Below are 26,694 nucleotides of genomic sequence, written 5' to 3'. Positions count from 1 at the left end.
TACTGTGAGATTTTCTGTTCATAAAGCACTTGAGAATTCTTGGCATGAGAGAAATATCAAGACAAAAACAATTAGCAACAAAACTGTATTTTTCCAACTGGATCTCCCCTTTTGGACCAAAATGAATCTAATTCACAGGATTAATCTCTGATGACTCAAAAATTATGAAGTTGATAGTAGGATCCAAATCATGCAGTATTTTGAGGGAATTAATTCTTTTTAATGAACCTTTTAATTAAACCTTTGTCTGTGGGGAGACTGGAGAGAGGTGAATAACTTTTGAGTGAGGAGATACTTCTGCATTCTTTCTTCTTGACTTCTTTTATCCATATATGACAAAAGCTAAATACCAATTTTGAAAATCTAAGCCTGTCTGAAAAAGCACCAAGGACAGTCTGCTGTCTCACACTAGAGATTTGACTTTAGAAGGGCATATGGATTGAGCAGACAATTTTGCTGATAAAGCCTGCACTGCATGCTATTAAAATTCTCCAGAGCAGTCTGTAACAAAAAAGTAGTGACCAGAACTGCAAGCCAGCAGGCATAGTCTTTATGTTGTTACTGTTCCTGGGTAAAACTGCTTGAAAAGTGGAACTGTCTGTGGAGCACGGAGACATTGGTACCTCTCAAGACACAGGGTTAAGCTGGCAGTCTGAGTTTGGGTCTCAGTGCTGGCCCTCTGCGGGGGCACGCCAGCCATATGGACAGTGAAGGAATAACATTAGCAAAAACAGAAAAATTAAATGATGGCTCAAGAAAGCTATGAGACAGACTCTTCAGTCCCTTCTATTAAGAAGCAAGCAAAATCCTTGCTTGTTTCTACTAAAGAGGGAAGTCTCCTTTGAATGACTAAAAGCAAAGCCTTGGAGAAAGGGCACTGGATACCAAGTCATTGCACTGCTGGTGTCAGATGCTGCATCTGACACAGTATGCAGGACAGTCATGATCCTGGATAACTTAGCTGGTGGAATCACATCTGTCCTTATGTTCACCGGGACTCCACAGCACTTGTCTTTTTCTGTGATTTGATGTACCTCCTGTGCCTGCATTTAGTTCCCTGCATCAGCACCTCAACTTTTGTCTCAAGCTCCCCAACAGCGGTAAAGCTTGAACTTCACTGACACTTCCAGCCTAAATTGCACCTCTCCTTAAGGAAAAAGCTGCTGAAGACATGAAAGATGCAGCTTGTCTGGAAGAAAGCAAAGTTCAATGAGCAGTGCCAGGCACAGATTATTAAACCTGGTGTTTATTTTGATCTAGGCCAAAAAATATTCACTCCTGATGAAAATTTTTATGCATTACTGCTGCATTATTTCTGCAGAATCAAGGAGCTAGTTAACACCTCCCTCCTACAGCCTTTTCCAGGGAAAGCAATAATCCAAAATTTAAAGCATTTAGAACAGTGTCTGAAGCAAAACATCAGGCTACAATGACACTGTAAATTCAAGATGCTAGCGCTGCTGCATCTCTGTGAAACATTTTGCAGCATTGAGTCAAGGGGAGTAGACAAGGGAATGCAAAGCCAACCTCAGTACGCCAGAGACTGAAACAACTCAAACACAGATCAGCCACTATGAGCACAACTTCTTCCCCAAAAAGAATTAAGAATGGAAAAGAGTTGCTGGTGATATAGTAAATTTGAAGAGGCTCACGTCATGGTAAAAAGCTCTCATTCATCAACTTGTTTCTGTCTAACACCCTTCCTGAGAGTTCCTGAGATATGCAAGGCCCCATGAAGATATCGCCAAAAAAAACACCTAGGCTTTTTTGGCAGTGGTTTCAGTGGGAGTAGAAACACATTCTTAGACCTGCCTTGAAAAGACAGGACATATAAACTCAGTTGGCTTGTTCTAGCTATTTACAGAGCAGTTAAAATGGCTTCTTTCTTCTGTACCCTTGGCACGAACAAATCAATAAAATCATAAAAAGATTAGACAGACTGAAAGACCAAATGAATGACTGACTCGCAAGATAAAGACACAAAAACATGCAGAACTATTAAGGCCAATACGCCAATTGATAGATACATTCAGTGTACATGCACACACTGCACAAAAGACCGTTCAGCAATTGCAGCAGAGCAATTCTAAAGACTGAATCTCTCCCAGGAGTCAGGAGGTAAAGAAAAACGGCTCCAATCTATACCAAAAATTACATGCACGCACACATGCTGTGTTTTTGAGTATGATTTCCTCTTTTATATTCCAAAGCTGCTGCCTTACTGACGTGGCTTTGTATGTTCATATCAAAGCAGCAGCTGCCAGAGCTCTGCTATTGTTTGGGGTTATTTACAGAAGGGCAGAGAACAATTATTCTCAAGGTACGCGAGGGCTCCAAAACAAACAGGTTGAGACCGAGCTGAGTGAATTTGGAAGCCAATTTGCCACGTGTTACATATAATACACACCCAGATCAGAAGTGCCAGTTCCTATTCTCTCTCTTTTCTGATGTGAAAAGATTTTTTCACTTTAAAAAAAATAAATTAAAAAATAGTGTTCTGTTCTCATGACCAGATTGCCCTCCCCTCTCGTATACCTCTGATGATTCCCTAGTCTTTTCAAGATCTAGTGAAAAAATGATTTCCCTCTACTTTTAGACATTTAAAACCAACCTTGTCAAAACTACAATTTCTTTATTTTTAGATCTTTCACCTTCAATTGTTATTTAGAACTGGCCTCTTTTCAATCTGTCTCCTTACACGTAATTTAGTCTCTTCTGATACAAGATATTTTTCTTCTGCACTTCCTCCATGCCTCTTTTACCTAGCTAAGATACCACGTTTTTTCAAACATCATCCATGAACACTTTTCATTCTTTTACACAGCAGGCACATTACGATTTCTTTCCTGATAATACTTGTCTTTGTGCTCCTGATTCGAATTCAAAAGGAATATTGCCTTTTTGCTCTGGTAAGAAGCAGGATCAGATTCCCATTAGACGAGTGGCACTAGGCCCTCTCTCCATATATGTATCTCTATATGGAATGAAATGCCAGGAGTGAGATACAGTTGAAACCAGTAAAATTCCGATCGTACCTATAGAATTGATAATCATGTGAACATTCATGTATAACATGAAGATGTCTATGTCATAATTAATAATTAAAAAAAAAAAAAAAATCAGGAAGGATCCACTTCAGTGTCATCTCAAATTCTAAGACCAGAACCTCACCAAAGCTGTGAAGTTTAATGTCAATGGTGTTTCGCTGACCTCCTGCTACTTGCCAAGGAAAACAACGGGAGCCACAACTCTAGACGTTTCACCGAGTGTGAAGAAGAAAGCCACCAGAACCTGCATTCAGTTACAGCTGAAATGACATTTCCCAATGTGCAGGCCAAAGGGAAACTACACTGATGTAAAAGTCAGCAGACCACAGGGGAAGCAGATCATACTGCTGTGGCACAGGGTCAGCATCACCACTTACCTTTTATTTACGGAATTAATTCTTTTTTAGGGCACAAGCGAATTTTAGCTTTAGTATTGCTTCTTACAGCAACTAAGCCCACTGAAATTATTACAAGCATAATTCAATTCCCTTTTTGCTTATCTGATGTAATTTTTCAAACTTGGATCAGAACACTAACAAACGTGAGAAAAGCCCAACATCTATGCAAACCTACTTTGCTCTATCACATAGAGCCTACTTTATCAAAAGCAGGATCAGCATTATATAAAGGGAGCATAGTAAAACCAGTACGATCACTGTCAAAACACGCTTTGATTATTACAGAGAAACCTGAACAAGCAAACCTCAGCTTCTGCAGACTCCAACAGCTTAAGTGAAATATTACTTCAGCAGCAGCAAAATGCTAAGTTGAACACAGTGTTGAAAAGATGCATTAAGAAGTTCAGGGATCAAAGTTTGCCATATATGTAAGGTAGCTATCTAGTTCTGATGTGTAGTAATGAAAGAAGCAAAACATCATATATGGAGAATATCATAAACCAGGTAACCTGTTACCCAGTCTGCAGATATTTCAGCCAGCCAGAAGAGTGATATATGTAATTATGTGCAAGAGCAATATAATTTATTAATGATAACCTCATTATTCTGTCCTAATTATTCTGTCATTTTTATGGAAATTATGACTGAATCTGAAGTGCATAAATCCCAAGCCAGTATGTAAAACTGTACATACTAACCACGTTTACAGCAATCCAGTTATTGTTGGGGTAAGAAACTGAGTGTTTGTTTAATTTTTGTTTAAGGAGCAGGTCCATCATTTCTCACTGTTTCTGAAGACATAGGCAGTCGTGTAAGAATCACAGTTATCTCCTTCAATGTGCTGTTATGGAAACTATCTACAAATGCAGGCAATTCAAAGGAGAGGACAGAGAAAACTGCTAATAACACTTTAAAATATTATGGTAAGATTTGATCATCTATGGATAGAACATTGCACATTTATTCTTGTAAATATGTCCATACATTCCTGCTCATTTAAACTCATTTTCTTTATTTCAGTTTAAGCTATCTTTTTTTTTTTTTAACTGTTTGTAAGTGTGGCATTTTTTACTGAAATGATGGCATCTGTATCTAAATAACTACATCCAAAATTACACATATCCCATGGATGTTGATTTCTTTCAAGAAATTAATTGCCACACATAAAGGGGAAAAATTTGCTTACCATGATTCCACCAAATTGCACCAGCAGGAAAATCTGGCCTTTAATATTTTGGAAAACTTTGCATCTTACAGCAGTTTATTACTGTAGTGTTGTGTGTAATAAACACAAATTCATTATTCTTTCACATGCACTTAATATGTTTGCACAATACCTTTGTACTGATGATATTAAAGCCATTACAGACATTCATGACTTCAGATCCTAAAGCCTGCTGGCAAGCAGGTGACTATTATTAGCTACACATTACTGGAAAGCTGAAACGCAGGTAAATAAATGACTTGCTCAAAGTTTTGCTACTGCAGAGTTATGTAGAGATTATTATTATCTGGAGACTGTTGTGGTGATGTCAATTTGAGAAGTCTATCCAAAGCCTTGATGAGAAATGTCACAGCAACACTCCTGACAATCAGCCAGGAGGTGCAGGTGGCTCTGAATTGCCCACTGGAGGAGGCTGACTTAGCTTGCAGCTCCAAACGATTCTCTAGAAGAGCTTAGTCCTCTCCACTGACTAAAGAGAAACCAGTCTCAACAGACTAAATGCTGACTAAATTTAATCATTAGACTAAATGTGAATGCCCATACACTCCCTCTATGGCTTTTATCCTTGTATTCATTTGGATAATAAAATCTTCAGAGCAGATTCTGTCTCCAAGCTGTCCTGTAAAAACATATGGCTGCTTGCACATGGATACTATTCTTATCAGCAAGAACTGAAACTAGGATTTTCTCTGTCCGGAAAGGAGGTGCTTAAGATCAAAACAGTAGTAATAGCCTTTGCTCTGAGGGCACCAAGATGTTTTTTAACCAAGCCAGGCTAGACTACATGTCTACTATGTCAACATATCAGTATTTCTCTGATGTTAGAATAGATACCAAGTAGTAATCAGGTTCTGGATATGAATTGGTTCATCTACCCAAACTGCATCATCCTTTTCAAATACAAATATTCTGGTCTCTCTTGCCTGTGAACATACAAGAGCTGATCACAGTAGAATGCTGTGGAAGTGAGGCAGGACTGGGAAGTGCTATCTGGGATGCTAGAATCCGTCCCTAGCCACTGTAGAGATCCTAGAAACTATAGACAGAATTCTTAGTGCTTGAAAAAGTAAGTTTGAAGTGTGGGCCAACCAAACAGGAACAGAATTGGGACAGTGGAATGGTAACTAAAGAGATTTAGAAACAACTGTCTCTATAGAGTAACAGTTCCCGCTGAGCCGTAGTGCCACAGCACAATGGCTCCTTATGGCCTCTTCACTTACAGTATTCTGAAACAAACAGCAAGCAGAACAACGTACATTGCTGTAATCACCACCTGATTTTCCGTTGTGAGATTTTCTTCACTCAGCAACAGTAAGAACTGACTCAAACTTGCCTACAATCTTTGATGCTTAGGAAATAGGGTGTGGGTTTGTTTCACTTATGTATTTGTAGCTGTGGAAATTGTATGCTAGTGAGTTTGTTAGTACTTTAGATCATTTTTTTCAGAAAAAGCTGATCTTGAGATGTGGTTTCAATGCCCTTGGGAAATCTCTTCCCAGAATTTCTTCCCTCTGCCCTTGCAAAACCTGTCCAGTTTTACACCGGGCCTACTGCAGCTTCAGAAGACCTACTGCTACCTGGAAGCAAAAGATCTGGAAATATTGTCACCTGAGGCAGAATGCGAGGAGTTTTTTCAGTACTGATACAATTAACAGTGTTCACAGTTCATGGATATTGTTTTATCCAATTTCAAGTACACTTGTAGTCTGAAAAGCAGCTAAGCGCCTTCCTTTCAATCAGTACGCAGCCTGCAAATTTTCAAAAAGTGCATTGGCAATAATTTCACACACAGACCCTTCTTACACAACTAGAAGTTGGATCCCTCCATATACTCTTAGTGAAGTAACGTAACACAGTGAGTAAGAACACATAATCTTTCTCTTTGTTCATACTTCCCTCTCTGCTAAAAAATGTAGAGTGGCACCAGGGCTGAATAGCTGCAACAAAGCTTTCTGTCACTGTCAGAAGTACTCAGAAAATGGTGCTGTGTTAGGGCAGGGCTGAAAGCCCATAATGTCACTGCTACTGCTTCTGCATAAAATGACTTCACACTCTGTCCTTCAGTAATTCCATGGGAATAGTAATGCCCCAACTATTGCAGTCTTGTAAGAATTAAATCATCAGCATAAGAAGAATACTCCAAAGATAAAAATATGCTTAAGAACTAAGAAAAGATTTTTAATTGTAGGCTTAAGTCTCATCCCACTGTGAAACAGAATCAAATACCCTTTCAGTGCTGTGACCAAAAAAGAGATACCAAAACAAAGCAATGCATTACCTTGCCCAGTTGCAGATGAAGTCGCCATTCCCCCACAAAAAAGGGAAGTGGGTTAAAATATTTTACTACACATCTCTCCTTTAGTTTATCATAACTGCAGTTCTATAAGTATCTATCGTTCTGTAAGTATCTCTAAGTTCTTCTGTATTCCCAAAGCCCTCAGGTAAGTGATGTTTCTGTTACATTTCTGGCCCAATCAGAAAAACTGAAAGCAGAAGTCTTCTATGAAGACATACTCATGTTTGCCCATTGAGTCTAAACACGATGCAGATCCCCAGAGGTAAATCTGTGACAAGTTAAAACACACTTTTTTGCATTCAATGCAAAATAACTGAGCACCTCAGTCTTCTTAGACTAATAAATTTTTCAGATCGTAGTGATTGAATCCCATGGGAAAACCTGATCTGTTAGGTACACTGCATGACTCAGAAGCGATTACCAAGACTGGCAATAACCCTGCTCACTTGCCCACACAAAGATATACCTGTCACAAGAACTTGCATTTACTTCGTTTACCTCACAACAGGAAAAAATGATATAGTACCTCTCCCTTGTCATATTTTCAGTTCTGAAAATTTCACCTTAGCAATTTGGCAGTGGATCTCTTGAGGACAAGAGCCTTAAGATTTGATTCTTCACAAATGCTGAGCATCTAAAATCTTGTGAAAGTCAACAGGGACTGACTAGACTCAGTACCTCTGCAAATTAGAGCTAATGTAGAAAAAACATCTTAATAACCTCCTAATGGACTGCTGAAACCCATAATTTCAGCAATCAAGAAGACAGAAAGCTGGGCTCTTTTCCCCTTATAACACAGAAATAATTGACAACATTTGAAAACTATAAAAAGAAAAGCAAGGAAGAGGACTAGATTTGTATTTTAACTCCATTTGAGTGAACTAGACAAAAGGAGCTGCCTGGAAGGGTAAAGCAGAAAAATACCTCTCTCAAAATAAGTAAGAAATATTTCCTTACAATGCATTAAAGTTTACCTGAAACAGAAAAGTATATTTTACTTTTCTGTTTCCCATAGTGAGGGAGGTGGCTGGCTCCCGTTCAGAGGAACGCCTTTCCACAACCCACTCTCTGCACTCACATTTTGCAATTTGGTAGGAAACATTCTCCATCCCTTAGGCTCACTAGTCAAATCAGAGATCCCAAGTTCCACTGTCCTGTTTTCAAAAACCTCCTTGCCAGAGTCACTCTTTGTGTGGTTGTGAAACACACTGATTTTTCAGGTTTATCTTGATTCAGCTCAGAAAATATCAGACTGGATTCATGGTAAAGAAAAGCACAACATCTTTTAGAGATTTAAAGTCTTTTTTTTTGGTTATAAAATGAACATCAGATGCAATTCTAATATTAGCTTAAAACAGACTGCATCACTATTTGCTTAATTACTCCTACTCAGAATTGCTTAGACAGGTTCCAGCTGCTTCAGTTGAGGGTTTGGCTTTAAAGTAACATCATGTCTTACAAGTGCTGCCCTGAGTTTTCACAACCTCTGTATTCACATATGGCTGCTACAGTCCGTTACAATCAAGTTTGGGCTAATGTGCTTTTAAGGATTTTACCTGAAATCAAGGCATTTCAGTACTTAACCATGGAAACTCATTTCTGAATTCATGCCTAACTAGGTAGGAGTGACTGAATATCAGCTATGCAAATATCACTGTTTTTTTTTCCAATAGCTGGGTTTAATAAATATTTTCCATACCTTCTTAGCCTACCTGCCTGTCAGCTGCCCCACATACACTCTAGGCTGTTCCTATTATGAGGGATTACCCACATATTCATATGAATTATTAGAAAAGACATCAGTTCTATATTCTGTGAAACTTCTGATCTCAGGAGGTGTTAAATATTTCTATAGGTATTCCATATGACATAGTTTAATAAGGATGTCTCGGACATGCTTATACCAGCACACTTATTACTTCAAGCCTGATCTTAGCTTTATCACTGGGTTTCCTGAATCATACTTTGAGAACCAGATGCAGGTGGCAGGAGCCAACATTTTAAATACTGTACATTATGTGGATTTCAGCCCTGGAAAGGAATACTGAAGTCAGGATGGTCTGACTTGCTGCAGCTGTCAGAGACACAGAACAGTGGTGTCTGCTACAGCCCAGCAGGGACTGAGAAATCCCCTCAGTCTCCATTCTTGGGCTGTTCACCGCGTTTAAGCCACAAAGCTTCAGCTCCATAGGATCAGCTGTTTTCATCTGAGACAAAAAGGAGTAACTTCAAGGAAACAGAGCATGCAGTTCTTTTCTGTGCTGATAAGCACTGGCCTACAGTACAGTCCACACTTTGCAAAAGTTACTTGCTTCCTATTGACCATAACTGATATGTTAGCCCAGTACTACTGTCAAGAACCCGTTTGCATTCAAGTCCTTTTTCACACAACTCAGCCACTGACCATAATCTTCCTCTTTACTACTTTCCACAAAGCACCCTGAACATACCTCCAACCCTTTCACAGGTGGGAAAACAACAACACAACAACCACAAAGTGATCGTGTTGCTTCGGAGATGTACTTAGGCTGCTTAGCACATGAACTGAGAAGAAACTAGAAAATCTCAGGCTGTACCACGAGATGGTGCTCAGCCCCTTCTGTAAGAAGCACCTGGAGTACCACCAGAGTCAGGAAAGTTTGCTTGAACTGGGTACTGACACCCCCAGCCTAAGCACACACAGACGGTTGGGCTCATAAATGATTCTCTCTATGCAGCCCTGCTGGATACAGCATTCCCTGTAAAATACAGCTGTGCTGCTGGAAGAGTCACCCAGCCAGTGAGAAATTGCAAAAAATACCACTGAGTGAGTCTGCCGAGCTGGAAACTTGAAATCCACCACACTTGCAGCAAAAATCTTGAAGTTTGGATAGCCTTTTCAGTTTATTCAGGAAAATAAGCTCCACAAGAACTATGCAAACAAACAAACAAGTCCTGCATTTTCATATAGTTTTCAAGCTGCTCCATCTGCTCTGTTGCATTTTAATATGCTTGAAATAAATCAAAGTGTGACCAGTGAGACAAATATTATAAACTTTGATTACAATGAGAACTGGTCAATTTTATTGGCACTGCTTTCAATGTCAATGATGATTTAGGAAAGAAGTTTCCCTTAATCTAAAATTATCCTAAGCAGCAAAATATCATACCATAATAAATTGAAAGCAACAAACTTTCATTCTTTCTAGTATAACAAAACATGGAACTAAATGAGGCTAATTTTCTGCCCATCAATATTTTGGCAGTTCTAGGACTATGATCAGTATTTTCATGCGACAGAGCAAGGCTGTGGCAGAATAGGCTATGGTAACAATGTAATTGGGGCGTTTGCAATTACTGCTATACTATAATGGCAACTACCAGTATATGACTTGGGCAATTGTGTACTGACCTCCAAAAATCTCAGTGGTCATCTACAAATATGCTTTTCCCCTTCCTTTCTTGTATTAATGTTGAATCAGAGTTGTTACATGATATTTGATGCTATCTTCCACTGTGGAACTGGCTACATTTTAGCAGCAATGGATAATTAATTTGTAACAGCCCTTAAAAACTCCTGGCTTCATTCACTACCCTACTGAGCCAATTCACTTCACAAGCCTACAAGGAAAAGAAAACCTTTCACACTTCCATAGCTCTTTCAAGGGGCCGCTTTGCAATTAAAAGATTTTAATAATATTTCAGCCTTTAAAAAAAGAATGATGAAATTCCAGCAGCATTTGTGCCTGGCATTTTTTCTGTTGCGCTGAACGTGCAAACCCACTTTATTCAAATTAGACTCCATGCCATTATAAACTCTCCAAGATGTTTGTATCTTTGTCTGCACATGCCTACTGGAATGGAGGGAATCCATTCAAATCTAGAACCCCTCACATGCATGCAAAAGGACTTGGGTTTTGGGACAATGAAATATCAAATGTATGACACCTTTCCCCAACTCAGTTTAAAAAGATTTGTGGTTTTGCACGCAGCAGAGCAATTTGGCAAATACTGTCCCTCCTCTCGAAGCTAAGAGCTAAATTCCAAGAATTCAAGAGTACCACCATGCTAGATGGAAGATCACAACTTTGTTTAAATGCCTAAAGGCTGTAAGAACATTTTTCACTAGGCAGTTCCAAAGATCTAACAGCTGGGAGAAGGTGGCAACAGCTTGCAACCTGAAAGATGCTGATGTGAGTCAAAAGCAATACCAACTACACTGTCCTTTCCCCTGCCAGTTCAAAACAGTGGGCTGAATAATTTCAAATAAGATTCCCCTTAGGAACAGAAAACACACTAATTCAAATGATGTCAGCATGCTAACAGTTTAATGCACAATTAAACCCCTACCTGAACCTACTCTTGCATTAACAGTTAATTAACATAACTTCCCCATTTTGTTTCAAGCTTGCTGGTGATTCTCTACTTCAAATTCATGAGCAAACAAAAATAATACAATATCCTTGGATGATTAAAACTGTACCTGGTGATTTGATCTCCAATTCATGATACTATGATACTGTGAAATCCACCAAGAGGAAAGAGCTATTTTTCCATAATGAAGTGTGCACACATGACTGTTTAATATAGCAGCCACTGAAGTGACACGAATCAAAAAGATATTTAACTGGGAAAATGACTTGAGAACTTCTCTCAAGCTTTCTAACTTTTCGCATTCAGAATGAAAATGTTCAGTATATTGCATTTTCCACTAGCTAGAAAATGGTTTATGATGATATAAAAAATCTTCACCACTGATTAAACACATCTGCAGCACCTTGGCCAGGTTCCTTGTGGTATCAAGCCTTCCCATGCATTGTATTCCCTTTGCATAAGGGAAGCAAGAAGTCAACAACTATTTCCTTGGCCCTGAAACCTCAAGAATCAGCTTTTCCTGAGAGGAGTAGAAGATAAGCAATTAGAAAAGATGACATCACTGCTCAAAGATTTGCTAAGGGCAAGTTTCCAGAGAAGTAGCAGCAACATAAGCTTGCCATAGGCATCATACACCAATGTGCACCAGCTCGACCAAGCGAGAGTCTCTCTGGGAGAAGAAGGGTTCTTGTTCTCTCTGACTCATTCTGTCCCTGCACAAACAGTAAATATTTTTAAGGTGCTTCTTTCAGAGGCAGTCCACAAACCTGCAGCTCACCTTTCCCCAGTTCATATCAGAGAGGCCAATGTCCAAGCACAGAAGCACCAGAGGATGTTTTTAAGGTAAACTTATATCTTACACCTCAGGCACCTGTGTGCACAATTGCAGTTCTTTGCTCCCTGAGGGAAATTTTCTAACAGCAGCGCCTTTTGCCAGACATATTAGCCTTGCAGTGCAAAATACAGACAATGTGATGGGTCATGGTGGCCAAAGGACAGTAGCACTCACTGCTGAAATAGGTGGGTGGTGTAAGCATGGAAAAAAGCTCCCAGCCGTGAAGAGGCAACTTTTCTCTGTCATTATCAACCTTCTCACTCTTCATTGATGGAGACAATATCCAGTATCTAAGTCGTAATGCAATCACTGTTTCAGATTTTAAGATAGTCAACAGCCTGACATGTCTTAATCCTGTAAACAACACATTTAGTACTGCTACACAGCTCCCCAATATTACCACTCACACAGCTAGTTTCCTCAAACTCAATGCCTTGCGTAGAAAAAGAAAAATCAATTAAATGGAAAAAGAAATGACCAAATGCTCGATGCCTGGACACCATAGGCTACACTGTTTCAGTTTACCTTTGCCCTTCTATTTCGCTGCTAAGGCAGCAAGAGCATTGTCTTTTTAAGCCCTATAGCATGACGTTCACAAACTTTGAAGGCTATAGTAGCTCCCTGAGAGTACTGGGTCTGGCTGGGAGGGAGTTAATTTTCTTCATAGCAGCCCGCATGGTGCTATGTTTTGGATTTGTGAGCAAAACAGTGTTGATAACACACAGGCTGGGGGAAAGTGAGTGAGCAGCTGTGTGGTGCTTAGCCACCTACTGGGGTTGAACCAAAACACTGAGGAAAGTGCAAGTGATGACAGCGGATCTGAAAGGAACACAAATCAATGTATACAAAGAAAGTGGCCAAAATAACAAACTGAGAAGTGTACAAGTTTTCCTATCAAAGCCTTTTTTTCTCCCCCAAGGCATCCTGGCTGAGATCCTGCAAACATTGCAACAAGAAAAGAAGCAAGACATCCTGTTTTCCCCAGACATGAGAAAGGAAGCTCGTATTATAACAACTAGGGGATAAGAGAAAAACATTGCTGACCAGCAACTAGTTAATTCAATGTATCATTAAAACAAAACCCAGTACCACATGACTTTAAAAGTTATTCTACCCCTAAACTTCTTCCTAGGTTACTCCATGGTTCACCCACAGCATCTTTCACCTCTGGGGGGGGGGGGGGGAAAATTACCCCAAAATTTTCATATTCCATAATCTCTGTTATAGCATCCAGAAGCCCAATATTTAATTGGAATTTCTAGCATTAAGTAATGGGTATCTAGCTTAGTGACTGACAAGGTGATTGATATGGTTGTTTTGACTCTGCCCCCTTCACAACAGACAACACAAAGACAACCTTTCCAGAAGTGGCAAGGAGGCAAGAAAAGCTGCTGGGGTGGGAACGATGGCCAGTAAACTGGCACAGCTGTTTTCCAAAAGTGGGTCATTGATTCCTGACAGACGATTGCTGAGTTTTCAACGTTAGTTTTCTTTCCTGTTAGGTCCCACCACAGCAATTCAGTCAAAAATACTGCAGAATGCATTCTGCCAAGCTCTGCTCTCAACAGCGCCATCTCTTCAAGCTGAAGTCTCTCCCTGAGCACTAGCACCACAGAGTCAGAGTACAGACTTTCAAAGGATGTGACAGTATTAGCTGGAAGATGAAGGCTAACTGCTGCTAAGAGCTGGGGCTAACTGAAGTCTAGTAAACATGGACTTGCATTTTTAGCCCAGATTTATGACCCATGAAAATATTCTGGGATGCAGGGACCTTGCGATATCGCAAACTGCAGTTTAGGATTGCAGAAATTAATTAACTATGCCACAGCTAAACCTTAACCTTCATGGTACTGTCTGGCTGAGGAGGATTAAAGACCCTGTGAAAAGATTTTGCTCATTACACACATTGTTCTGCACCAAATAATGCAAATTACTAGAGCCTCTTTACTGGTCACTCCTTATCCAGTGAGCCTTAAGGCTCACTGATTTGGCCTTAAATTTACTGATAAGGTAGTACCCAACATAGCAAGCAGTGCTTGTGCTGATTAGTGTTTACTCCTCTTTTTCTTTTTAACTATTCCAAGTCTCATTAGAGATGCTCTCTCTGAGAACAACCCAGACAAAATTAATTACACATAAAATACTCACTTCCTCCTAGGTCCTAAAGCATGAGTTTCCAATTTTGTGCCAATTTTCCTTGAATAAAAGAACAAAGTGGATGTTCTGACAACTAATTAGAGAATCTAATCTACAGAAGACATATTGTCTAGACAGCAGCGACACAGAGCAGTTTCTTGTATGTGCTTCACCTTTTGCCTCTTGCCCAGATGGAAGATGTCCACATGGAACCCAACCTCAAAGGGTCTTGTCCTCTCCATTGCACCTGGTAACTGACTTTGTCACTACCTTTTTAAAACAAACTCAGGAGCACTATTTCACTTTGTAGAGGTACCAAGCAACCTCTGAGTTGGGAGCTTAAGAAGTTTTTTTAAACTAGGGACTTGGAGTGGACTTGAATCAAGCAAGTCTGAGACAACATACCTCACTTTGCAGTAGCTGCAACAGGGAAGAGGAATTTGTTGGGTTCTGTGATAAAGCTCATCTGCACACTCACAAAGGAGCTCAGAGAGACAACAGCAGAGGAGGGACACTAAATGATACCTTCTTGGGTTACATCCAGGCCCATAGCAGGGGCCATCAGCCCATCAGAGGCCCATCTGCACAAGCTCAGAGCAGCACAGGGGCACAGTGGCAGGTGGGAACACAAATCAAGGACTCCTGAGAAATTAGCACCTTTTCCAGGGCTGTCCCAGCAGAGCCATTAGCCCCAGTGTCCAAGTGTGAAACTCATCACCATAAGTCATCTGGAGCAGCTCTTGAGATCACCTTTTGGACTAAGGGGGTTGCTGCCCTAGGGTGAGACATATGTGATGCAGGGAAAAAGCAGTTTGGGATCAGATAGACTTCTTATGTTTAGGTGAGAAACCAAAGGCAGGAAAAGGGAGGTGTCTAAGTGATTTTTGAAGGAATAAGAATGGGAAAATAGAGGGGTAAGGGGATAAAAAGGGCTGGTCAATACACTTGTCTGGCTGTGCCCTGTGCCTGATCAGTGCAGTCTGTCCTGTCTAATTATTAAATTCCTTTCTAACTCTTTCCTGGCTGAGGGCTCTCTCTTCTGTGTACATGAGGGTATACAGCGGTGTGAGTGCAGCAACTGGAGTCAGACCATGGGTCAGAGAGCCTGTATGTTCCTGCCGCCAGAGACTGGAATGAGCTTGGTTCTGTGAGTATGTGTGATCACTAGCAAAGCATTTGCCAGGAATACATCTTCAACCTTGCTACTGGCTAAACCTGGGAACAGGCATGGCAGTAGCCTCACCTCTCTCAGGCTGTTGGATCCATCATGGTATGTTTTCCTCTAACAGAATTCTTAGTTTACCATCTGACAAAATACCCAGGAGGACTGCTCTTTCACCACCTGACAGAAGAAAAGTCTTGCAAGGACAGGCTTGCTCCCTTCCCTTCTTCTGCACTGCAGTGCAGCAGCAGCACAAGGCCAGACCAGCGCCCTCAGTCTGAGACTGCTCAAAGGTGATACCATTCTCAGCTGGGCTGTACAGATGCTACAGACACCAGCTTTGCTTTTACCACTACAATATAACATACTAATGACTCATCACTTTTCAAGCTGCGTAAGTGTTCATTTCTTCCTGATGATGTTTAAATGGAGTTAGGAGATACTAGTCACAAATATGATGTGTATGTTTAATCACAGCACTTCCCAAATAATGTTTTCATGTTAGAGTACTATTAAGCTTTTATTAAAATGACAGCAACATCACTAGGAATCAGATAAGTGCACTTGGTTTTACAACATTTTGATTAGATTAGAGTTAGCATGGCTTCCTATTTACTTGTGATGATATGGAAAAAAGAAACTTTAAACCTCTCCCAGAGTTACACATCAAGGTTCGTATTTTATGTTGTTACAGTGGCACTTACTAAAATGAGACATTAATGTTGCATTGAATTAAGGCACTAAATACAGTAAGCATGGCAACCGAGAAGGGAGAACCGATCTCATACTCTAGCTGTCTTCTATTGTCAAAGACCAGTCCAAAATTAATTTGATCTGAAACAACATGCTAAGTGTGAGGCCTCAATTAGTGATTTGACTGTGATTTTTCACCCTCTTCACTTTGTGCTTTTAGCAACAGGTAAGAGAAGAGGATCAGGATTTGCTGAGGCTTCACAAGTCACGCGAAAATAGGTAATGGCTTGTCTGACATGCTTTAGTGAAGAAAAAAAAGCCTCATTATGAAACAACAAGCGATAAGACAGAAGTATTCACTGTCCCACAGGCAGCTACTTTTAGTAGATCAGACCTCCCATAAACATAGTGTCAAACTATGTGACTGTGACTACTGACACACCACATAAAAGGTTTGGGAGAAGGAGAGGGAACTAGGCCAAGAATAATACAAGCAGTATCCTAGAAAGAACACAAAATGAAGACATCTCCAAAAGCTGGTAAACCTGTAGCACACACAGCCCTGCCCTCCACACTTAAAACTGGGTCAAATGCTAAAAACTATCCCCATCTGGACTGAGATGAAGTGGCATCACTGAAAAGGGAATAAGGAAATTAAGGACTAGATACCTTGGAAAAAATGAAGAAAAATCAGAGCACCAAATATTACGACACAAACTATAAAAATATCACAACAACTTTCATGAAATACATAGTTCACTTTAAGTAATCAGTTTCCAGGAGATGGACCAAAGAACTACTCTTCTTTAGGGAATCCTATTTAAAACCCCAAAATGCAGAAATGTAAGGGTATTTAGACTATACCTATTTTCCCCATAAACCAGCCAACAAAATTGTGCTATCCGTTATGTCTGCATTATTTTGAACAATCATCAATGCACCTTTGCACAGTGTATTTTGGGATCCTGATCCTGCTTTTGGTTGTGCTGGTTTTACACTCAGAGGAAAAGAGAGTTACTACCCAGTTACATCTGTGTAAGCAACAGCATTGTCAGGTCCTTCTACATTCAAACTCTTTCAGTGTGCAGAAACAGGTAAGATCAGTTCAGGTATCTTCAAGAGTGAGAGGATGAGATGAGTATTAAAATAAATACAGAGAAAGTAAAAAAACTGTTCCTGTTCCAGGAAACAATATTGATCTTCCATTTCAGAACTGCGAGAAATGACAGTGATGAGAAACAGAGGGTAAGAAGTGGTTAAGTGATGGAAAACAGTATTTTGTATCAGATATATGACAACCCAAAGATATGCAAGCAAAACCCCCTCAATTCTTTCAATCAAAATTAAAAGCAAGTATATAGAAAATTAAATGCTTACCTGGGAACACATACTAGACTCCTCTCAAATAGCATGAGCTTCAGTGCTTGCTGTGGTAGGCTCTTTAACCTACACATTCCACAAGACTCCAAAAGTACAGCTCTGTTTACCTTTAAAGCCATGCACGAAGTCCCTTCTATTCAGTTAGCAATGGTGACTGCTTGACCTGAAACTCTTCAACTGATTGGGAATCCCATTTGTCAAGTTTCTTTAAAACACTTCTGCTCTTTTCAACAGACCCTGGCAGACCCATCTGCACGTGGATAACTCCCTCTGCACAAGTAAATGTCACTGCGCCTGCAAGAATGGTTACAGTGGTATTTGGTCTGCTCCTGCCTAACTGTATTTTATTCATGCAAGAGTATACAGTTTTTCATCAATCAGTTCCCAGCAGGTTCCCTTCTAGAAAGCAGGACAGATGACCTGAGTCATTGCAACAGGCAGCAACAAGACAAGGTGTTGGAGGCACTAGGAGTAGGGTTGCTCATCTTCAGCATAGTATCATAAAAAATAAATTAGGAAAATCCAAAGTGGTTTAAAATAAATAAATAAATACAAACCTTCAGAGGAAGACTGTATTTAAAAATGCAACAGGCTCAACTATTAAAAATGCACAGAAGCAAAATGATGCAAGATGTTTTGATGCTTATGGGGAAACTAACAACAGGACTGGATTCAGATAGTCTTCCCACTGCTCTGATTACACGATTATCTTTTCCCTCTTTTTCTTTTTTGAATGTTTCTCCCAATTACTGCTAGATTTTGATTTGCATGAAAACCAGACCATTGCGCCTTGCTACTAAAGCAGATTTCCCACCTGAAGATAGTCTTCCATAGCTAAGCCTTTAACAGCCAGCTGTCATCAAAAGTTCAAGAACATCAGATTATTGTCCAGCACCAGAGGAAATCATATGGATACTCAGATGATATGCATCAACGAGAAGTATGGTGCAAGTGTTTGTTAGACAGAGTTACAGGTGGCTAAGCAGCAAGAGCATATGAACTCTCAGGAAGCAAAAAATCCTATTTTTTAGGCAAATGTCCTCAGTGCTGCTGGGTAAAAACTGGCAATCTCAGTTAGTACAGATTCAAGACCCTTTTTCCTATTGCTCCCTCTACCCTGAAATACAGTGTTAAAACTTTGAAGAGCAAAAGGAATTCAACAAGATCTGTCAAGCTTTAAGTCATACAGGACTAATCCCAATAGGGCAACAGGGCTGAAGAAGACTGCAGTTCTCAATGTAATGAACTCATGATCAAGCTCCTATCAGGGCTCACAGACGGAATAATCACACATCAGCTGATGCTTTGGCTTGTCCCTGGCTACAGGATCCCAGGGACCACTTCAAAAGACCAAGAAACTAATTGCTTCCACTTCTTTGCAAAGTAGGATCTCAATCACCTGGCAGTGACCAGGAAGGAAAGCTGATATATTATCTGCCTACGCGTGTATTTTTTTTTCTGTTTGCAACCACAGAGAACCTTTAAAAATTTGCAAATATTGTACATGGGGAAAAAACTCAAACAACTGCTGTCTGCTGTCTAACACTACAAACCTAATCTTAGTCCAAGACTATGGCAAAGCTGTTAAGAAACTGCTTTACAATAAAATTCTCTCGGTGCTGCTACAATTGGCTCTGCTACTTGAAAGCTTTATGTTTGCTTTTGGGGCTGCAACACACTTTCTGCCTTCCTGCTAGTTTGGGTAAGCAAAAAGATCACAGCCTCTAGGAAACACATGGACCATCCTTGCCTTTTAATCTCGTATAGCATTTCCAAATTGATGTTTAGCCTTCCATAAATCCTTCCACATAAAATCTAACACAGAGGATCTGCCAGTTCAGGAATCTGGTTTCAAGTAAGATAAGCCTAAAGCACACTTGAGATCTTAACAGCTTCATCCTTTGGGAAGGGCTTTTTACTTTGAGGCCTACATCAACTTCGACCAGCTCTTTGAAGTAGAACTGAAAAGATTTTGTTTGCCCAATCAGTCTAGAATTGGATATGATCTTTCACTATTATTTTTCACAGAGATTTTATAAGCCTTCTTCCCTACTTTTACAGACTGAAAGGGATCTTCAGTGACCCAAAGATTCAGCTGAAATTTATTATAGAAACCTAAGAGTGGTAAATGCTATATAAAAGGATATTAAGTAACTCTGATAATATACTCAAAATCTAATATCTAATTTTTCCTTCTTCTATACCCAAACAAAAATTACTTTGAATAAATATCAGGTTAAGTTGTCACCATTCTGAAATAAAGTAAGAGTTTGAGGTGTTTTGTTTTGGTTTTTAAATAGGCATGCCTTTTTTGTAGTGGAGAAGTGCATACAGTACCTGTTGTTATTCTTATGTAGTTCTTTAAAAGTTTTCATAAAGACAACAGGTTACCAGTGAAATATAATATCAGCTCATCAGGTTCCTCAGGTGCTCTTCTGCAAAGCTATGAAATAACAGTTCATCTCCTCCTTGGAGAAACCTAACACAAAATTTTCACATACAATCACCATAAGGTCTTCCCTCCTCCCCCCCAGCTTCATATCCCACCCAACCTTTCAATTTCAGAAGATTCTTTTTTAAAAAAGAAAAAAAAAGAAAAGAAAAGAAAAGAAAAACAGCTTATAAAACAGCAACAAAAATAAAGTTATTTTAATATATATAGAAGAGAACAAAATGAAACTTGAGGGAAAACTTACTGGCGTTACAGTTTATCCTGATACAGTCTAGATGGGGAAAAATAAATGAAAGATGAAATTGCATCCTTCAAGGTAACAGCTGCAGACATCCAAAAACAATCAGTCCACCCTTCCGGGGACAGACACACGCAAAGAGATGTGGCCATTTTATACTTATATACAGTCTGTACAAGTTCAGGAGTGGGTTTATATGTACAGTATATTCTACATAAATATCTGTTACATAAATATATATATATACACATATATATACACATATGTATAGAGATATATACCAATATACATATATATCCACATGTTGACACAGAAAGCTATTTTCTTTTTGTAGAAACCTATGCATCTAAGAGTATCTTCTACTCCAGACCATGAACTGATGTGAATTACAATAAAAAAATTTGATAATTAAGGCACAAAAAATCTCCCTCAAAATGCAAGTCATACTCCAGTGTCATTTTGCTTTTTAAAGACCTTTAGCAATTTCTCTAAGAAGCTTGAAGCTCAAAGTCAACCTTTACACTTGGTTTCTTTTGAATTAATTCATATTGTTATTGCATAAATACACCATCTGTCCAACACAGAATACCTGTAAATTCAGCCTATGAGATTCGTTGGTGCAATATTTAACCCTTTCCGGCTCTCCCAAAGACAGACCCTCTTCTCATTCCCCCAATGCCAGCCCAGAACACTTTTTAATATGTGCACAGACACATTTGACACTGTCCATTCAGGTGAGGAAAGGGTTACTATACTGCCCAGTTGTGTCCTATCATAAAATGGCCACTTGCAAACAGCTAACCGCACGAACGCCCAGCCCAGATTTCAGCTAGTTCTGGAGGTTGGGAATACCTTGTTTTTTGCTTGGCAGGGGGAATGGGGATTTCTTTCAAAGGTTCCCAGCCCTGCCAGTTCCTCAGAGCCCAATCTCATCTTGCTATCTGAACGCTAAGACTGAATGGGATTCTCGTAACGTTCAGGGAGAAGATGAAATGGGTAGTGAAGTGGCAGATCTGGGAACCTTTGCTGGCCCTGCTTTGTTCCGAGGTTACAGGCAAGGGAGGGACGAAGAGGGGTATGTGGAAAGAAAAATAGAGTTATGCTTGTGGAATCTAATAATGATAACTGAGGAGTCTGCACAAAAAAAAAAAAGTTGAGGTAGGAGAGCCTGAGCCACAGGGCTTCTGAGCATTGCTTCTCTCATTTAATACACTAATGCTCAGCATATCTCAGGATATGACCCATAAGAGGATCTTTCGTTTATAAATTCCTACTCACAGCCCTGTGAACATCCATTACTGTGGTGTCTGACACGGGCAAGAGCTATCATATCAGTGCTATTACATATCTTGGGCCACGCTGACCTTCTCTCAGGAAATCAAGGCCAGGAATAATAGCACCATGCTACTGGACAACCTGTCTGGACAACTGAAGCTCTGACCAGCAGGGATGGTCGTATTTTTTTTTATGGAGATATGGCCCAGCAAGAGAGATTACACAGAACAGTAGAGAAATATAACGCAGTTTGCTGGACCAATTTTATGTCTACTCAGAAAAATGTAGGAAAATTATTTCAGCAGCTGAAACTAAATGCACTTCTTAAAGAAACAAAAGAGGGGAAAGAATAAGAGTCTATAAATAAAGAGTCATAATGAGCAGGGACACACCAATCAGGAGCAGCATAGCCAGAGAGAGTCTGTTTTCAAGCAGAACTTCTCTTGAGAAAATCTGGGTTTGGTTTTGTGCGATTAGGTTTGTCATGTGTCGTCAACCGCAACAGAAAAGTGGGAGCAAACAGCCCTGGAGCAATTGGTACGATCACCATACAGTGGTGGCTATATCCCTTATGGAAGTTGGGTGGGGTAAGGGCAGCTCTGAAGTACATGCTGAGGAATTCCCTCTATGACCTGATGGAGAGTGAGAGCAAGAGTGAGAGAGACTCCTAAGTCTCACTGCAAGTGAGATCAAGAGAGTTGTTACAGTTGGAACAACAGGGGAATTTCTTATGGGCTAAACAGTACGTGTGCTGGAAAGGGAAACATGGCTGGTCCTCACCAACATTCATCAGTGTTACTAATGTCTGCAGAAAAGTTTTGCATTTTTAATTTCTTTGCAGCAATACTGAAATAACTACATGTCCCAGGGCTTACTCCCAGGCTGAGCCACTGACTGCTCTGGGTGAAGGGATCAATATTTCAAACTGAAAACCAGTGTAGCCCTTATCCTGGCTGCTGGATTTCTATTTCAAAGGACAAGAGACTAGGCCACTGAGGGGGTTGCCCTAATAACTACCACAGTGCTATTAGATCTCCAGACTCTGTGAGCAGGAAGGCTCTGCAATGCCATGCAATGAGGTGCCAGGCAGAAACACCCAAGCGCACTCCAGAAGAACCAGCTCCCAAACCAGACTTAGTGCAGCTGTGTCAGTGGGGATTCCGCATAGCAGCTAAATGCACCTGCCTGCACTGCTACACTGGCACCACCATACTCTCCACCCTACCTTCAAAGAACAAGCATAAGAGTTTTTATTCATTTCCTTAATTCTGAGCCTTGCCCAAAGCAATAAAAAAAATAAAATTCCAATCATTAATACATGAAGCCATTTTCTCCCTCTTGCATCAGTTTTTAGAAAGGAAGAAAATACCTATTTTCCTCTAAACTAGTACAACACTACAAATCCAAAGTAGAGGATGCTTTCCCTGGCAGTAAGGTGCAGGTTTAGCCTGGTCTTTATGCTCAGAACAGCAGCAGCTGGGGAATTTAGGAATAATTAAACTGCTTCGGATTCCTCATGCACAGTACCAGGGTAATAAGACTTCTGGTAATCGACTTCTGGGGCGCTCAGCCCTGTTACGAGCTTCTACCAATGAGCGTTGCTTTATTTAGGTATGGCTGCATTCCTAACTCAAAAGAAGTTTTCCCTTGCTTTAGGTTTTGAAGATGAGTATGCCTAAATAGCTGTAAATCCAGTCACTTGCCAGTTCAGCAATTGGATGAGGAATCTGGAAGACAGCAGTAAAGTGAAAATACAGTCTGCAACTGGATGGGGAGCAGGATGAGCTGGGAAAACCTTCTACATTTACTTTCTTTCATTATTATTCCTAATATAAACCAGAAGCTGCTTCCTTAGTGCTCAGATGGAAGGTTTTCCAGAGCACATCACCTGGAAAATGGGCCAAAGACCCTCTCCTTGCAAAAGGTTAAATAGCTCCAGTGCAATTAGCTAACACTAGGAATTCATTGTTTGAATGGAGATATCTTTAGTAGCAGACAGAAGTCTCTGCAAATTAGGCCAGTGTTTCTTATCATTTGTATCTTTGTGCCTGAAAATAGTGATATTTATTTGACATTGCTAAGGCCCCAGGCTGTTTTTTCCTTGAATCAGGAAAGAAAGTCACCTTTGCTGTGTGAGGACAAAGTGTTCCTTTCAATGAGCATCCATATGTGGTTATGGAAGATAACTTTAAGGCAAGACTAGGACAAGAAAGATAATTGGGGCATGACTCTTTCTAAGCTCACTCTAGGTTATTTCCTATGGGGAAACCAGATGGGGTCCTGTGCACCCTCTTACCCCATGTTAGTGCGGCTCCTTGCCTCTCCTACTTGCATGCAATAAGACTGTACACCCACCTGTAACTGGCAGCTGACAAATATTTTTGCATGTCTGTGACAACAAAAAAAATAATCAAGGGCCTTTGTATGTACTAATTATAGAAAAATAATTTATTAATGAGAAACAGTGTGAATTGTCAAATACTTTCAGGTAGGAGTGTATGATTTGCACAAAAGGAAATCTGGCATAGAAGTTCACATATATTTAAAAAAGAAAAACAGACAGTGTGTCTGCTCTGTTTGTACGTAGGAATGGCAAAAGAAACTGCATTTTGGAGAGGCAAAGATGTCTTTGAAACCCTTGAGTAGATATCTTAGGAAAAGATAGGTGAGAGGGATGATTACACTTCCTTACAGAAGAATTGACTTAGATTAAAAGGAGGCAGGAAGTATTTATTCTCGTCACCAGTGACCTGAAGATAAGTCAGACCAGGAAAAAAAAAACCCTGAAATATTCTTTAATAAAAGTCAGTGACACTGTAACCCTCCCACTCATCAATGGGAGGAAAAATGTGAAGGTGGATCACCCTATCAGACCAGCCATTTCTTTCCCTTTCTCATCTTCGCAACATCAGAAATGATTCCCAAGCATGTTCCAAGCCGTGATTTGCTTAATTTCTCTCTCTCTCTCTCTCCTTCCACTCTAGACCCATTTCTTCAGAGTCCTTCTCAACAGAAGTGAGATCTGTATCACATTTGGACTTCTAATCTTCACACAACAAACACTCAAACTACTGTGAGATGTGCTGTCAACATGCAGATTGCAGTGCCTCAGGCACCCACACAGGAAAGGTCTGAAACAACTTTCTCAACCCTCTTTCCTAGAGAATTATTCATCACTGCTCTTCCTCTCCCTCCCACTTTCTACAGCAAGCACCCAGCCACCCATGCCCACCCATGCCTGCTGTACGATGTGTCTATCCCCTGTTTGGTTTGGGCACTGAGCGCTGAGGGGGTGCGTGGGATATGCCAGCCCCTGCAGGCTGCTCTGTACGCTCTGTTCTCAGGGCTGTTTGCTGTGCGGGCCGCAGGCTTCAGGCCTTTGAAGGGTTGAATACCATCTTTTGATTTACCATGGCTGATGGGGTATGGGAAAGCTTTACAACTGAAATACACAGAAGAGTTTAAAAAAAAAAAAAAAAGAAAAAAAAGGAAAAAAAAAGAAAAACAACATAGGAAAGACCTCAGTAACCACACAAATGATAATAAGTAATCAAATGGAATAGATCAAAGAAGAGAAGAAAGAGACAGCTCTTAGTAATAGTGTTAAATGACTTATAAGAAAAGCACAATTAAATAACTCACCACTCAAAACAGTCTTTGCACACATCTGTCATGGGTTAGAGACTCAGGGGGATGCTGACACATAGCTAGTCAGCAACAAGCATGCTCAGGTCTTCAGAGGTGGTGCTGATGACTGTTTCTTACTGGTAAGGGGATTTTGGCAGGGTCAGATCATGAAGATTTGGTTCTCATTTGTGACATTTCGGCTATGAACAGTCTCCTTAAAGAGTTAGATGTGACTTACAGTAAACAACTGAAAATTAATGGCTCTGGTAAGGTCATTCCCCCTCAAATTTTGTTTCTTCAACAGTAAGGTAACTTTGACGTTTTGATAGAAGGTACGTCCTTGTTTCAAGGAATATATCTGACAGCTTTATAAATCTGAAGAGGGGAGAGGTGAAGCTCAATCCAGGTTCCAACAGCCTAAACTACCCTTCTGCTGAGCCGGGCATAGAAGGAGAGTGCTGACAGGTTTCCACTGATGCAGCCTGCAGTCACTTTTGGGGGAAGATTCAACCTCACAAAAGTTTTCAGCTGAAAAGCTGGCAAATCTGGCATACACATTGCCCCAGCCCCTGCAACTACACAAAAGTAGCCTTCAGTTAACACAGGGTTTGGTTTACAGATTTTGTCCCTGTATTAAACCATCAGTGACACATCTCTGTCCAGACATGTAGGCCATATGTCAATTCTTCAGCCACATCTTTTAGATGCCAGATAGTAAGAGTCAAACAGTTCACCTCTAGGGTAGGTGATGGCATAATAGAGCCCAGAGAGTGTTAAAAGTTACCAATGCCAATCAGGCACACTATGTTGACAGGCCCTGAGGGAAAATATTGTCGGCGAGCATGATATAAGGAAAACTGGAAAGGAAAGAGTAAGCTGTAAAAAACGGTAAGTATATTCAGAGTAATCTAAATATACCCTCCTCGTGTTCACATAGAGTCTAAGTCTAGCAGGCCCTGAGCACCCAAAAGGAGCAATTCCCCCTATTCTCATTGATTTTAAAGGAAGATGAAGATATAACAGAATCAAACAAGTGGTACCTTTCTCAGAAGAAAAAGTCATAATTTTTTATGAAGTCTGGCAGTTTCCATGCTGTAGTACTTTTCACGTGGGAGTATCAAGGCAATAGAAGCAGCACTTACTAAAATACTACCACATCCCTGGCAGGATGTGAAATATTCTCTCTTCAACAAAGAGAGAAACTAAGGCATGCAAAGTAAAAGAACTGGCTCTGGGTTACAAGGAGGTAGTGTGGAGCTGAGCAGATGCTCAGCTGCCCATCACTTCCCTGAAAGAAGCACTGCCAGTCTTCCAGTGATTTAAGTTTATTCTCTGAGAAGATAATGGCTAGCAATAATTGCCAAGAAAGGAAACAGTGGGGAAAAAAATAATCTCATTTTGCTAGATTACTAGCACCAACTGTATTAGTAGTATATCAGAAGAAAATGCAGACACACACACATTATATATATATACACACGCACTGGAGTTTTGTGAAAGATTCTCTTTGCACATGTAAGAATGCTCAACAGCAATTCTTTTGAGCTGTCTTCCGGAGAAACCCTGCAAATCTATGA

General features: G+C 40.2%; 1 protein-coding gene across 2 annotated transcripts in view; it reads right to left on the bottom strand.

Annotated features, from left to right (window-relative positions):
- Nucleotides 1–26,694, bottom strand: part of NRXN3 (neurexin 3) — a 1,025,935-nt gene that overhangs the window by 642,691 nt on the left and 356,550 nt on the right. For both annotated transcript variants that reach the window (XM_054826970.1, XM_054826962.1), the window contains one exon: nt 20,222–20,248. In XM_054826970.1, the coding sequence (XP_054682945.1) occupies nt 20,222–20,248 (27 nt within the window). The remainder of the gene's footprint in view (nt 1–20,221; nt 20,249–26,694) is intronic.

The sequence above is a fragment of the Grus americana genome, chromosome 5 (assembly GCF_028858705.1).
Source record: "Grus americana isolate bGruAme1 chromosome 5, bGruAme1.mat, whole genome shotgun sequence".
In the NCBI taxonomy this organism is placed as follows: domain Eukaryota; kingdom Metazoa; phylum Chordata; class Aves; order Gruiformes; family Gruidae; genus Grus; species Grus americana.
The sequence above is the reverse complement of the archived record's forward strand: the minus strand, read 5'-3'. Positions and strand labels throughout refer to the sequence as shown.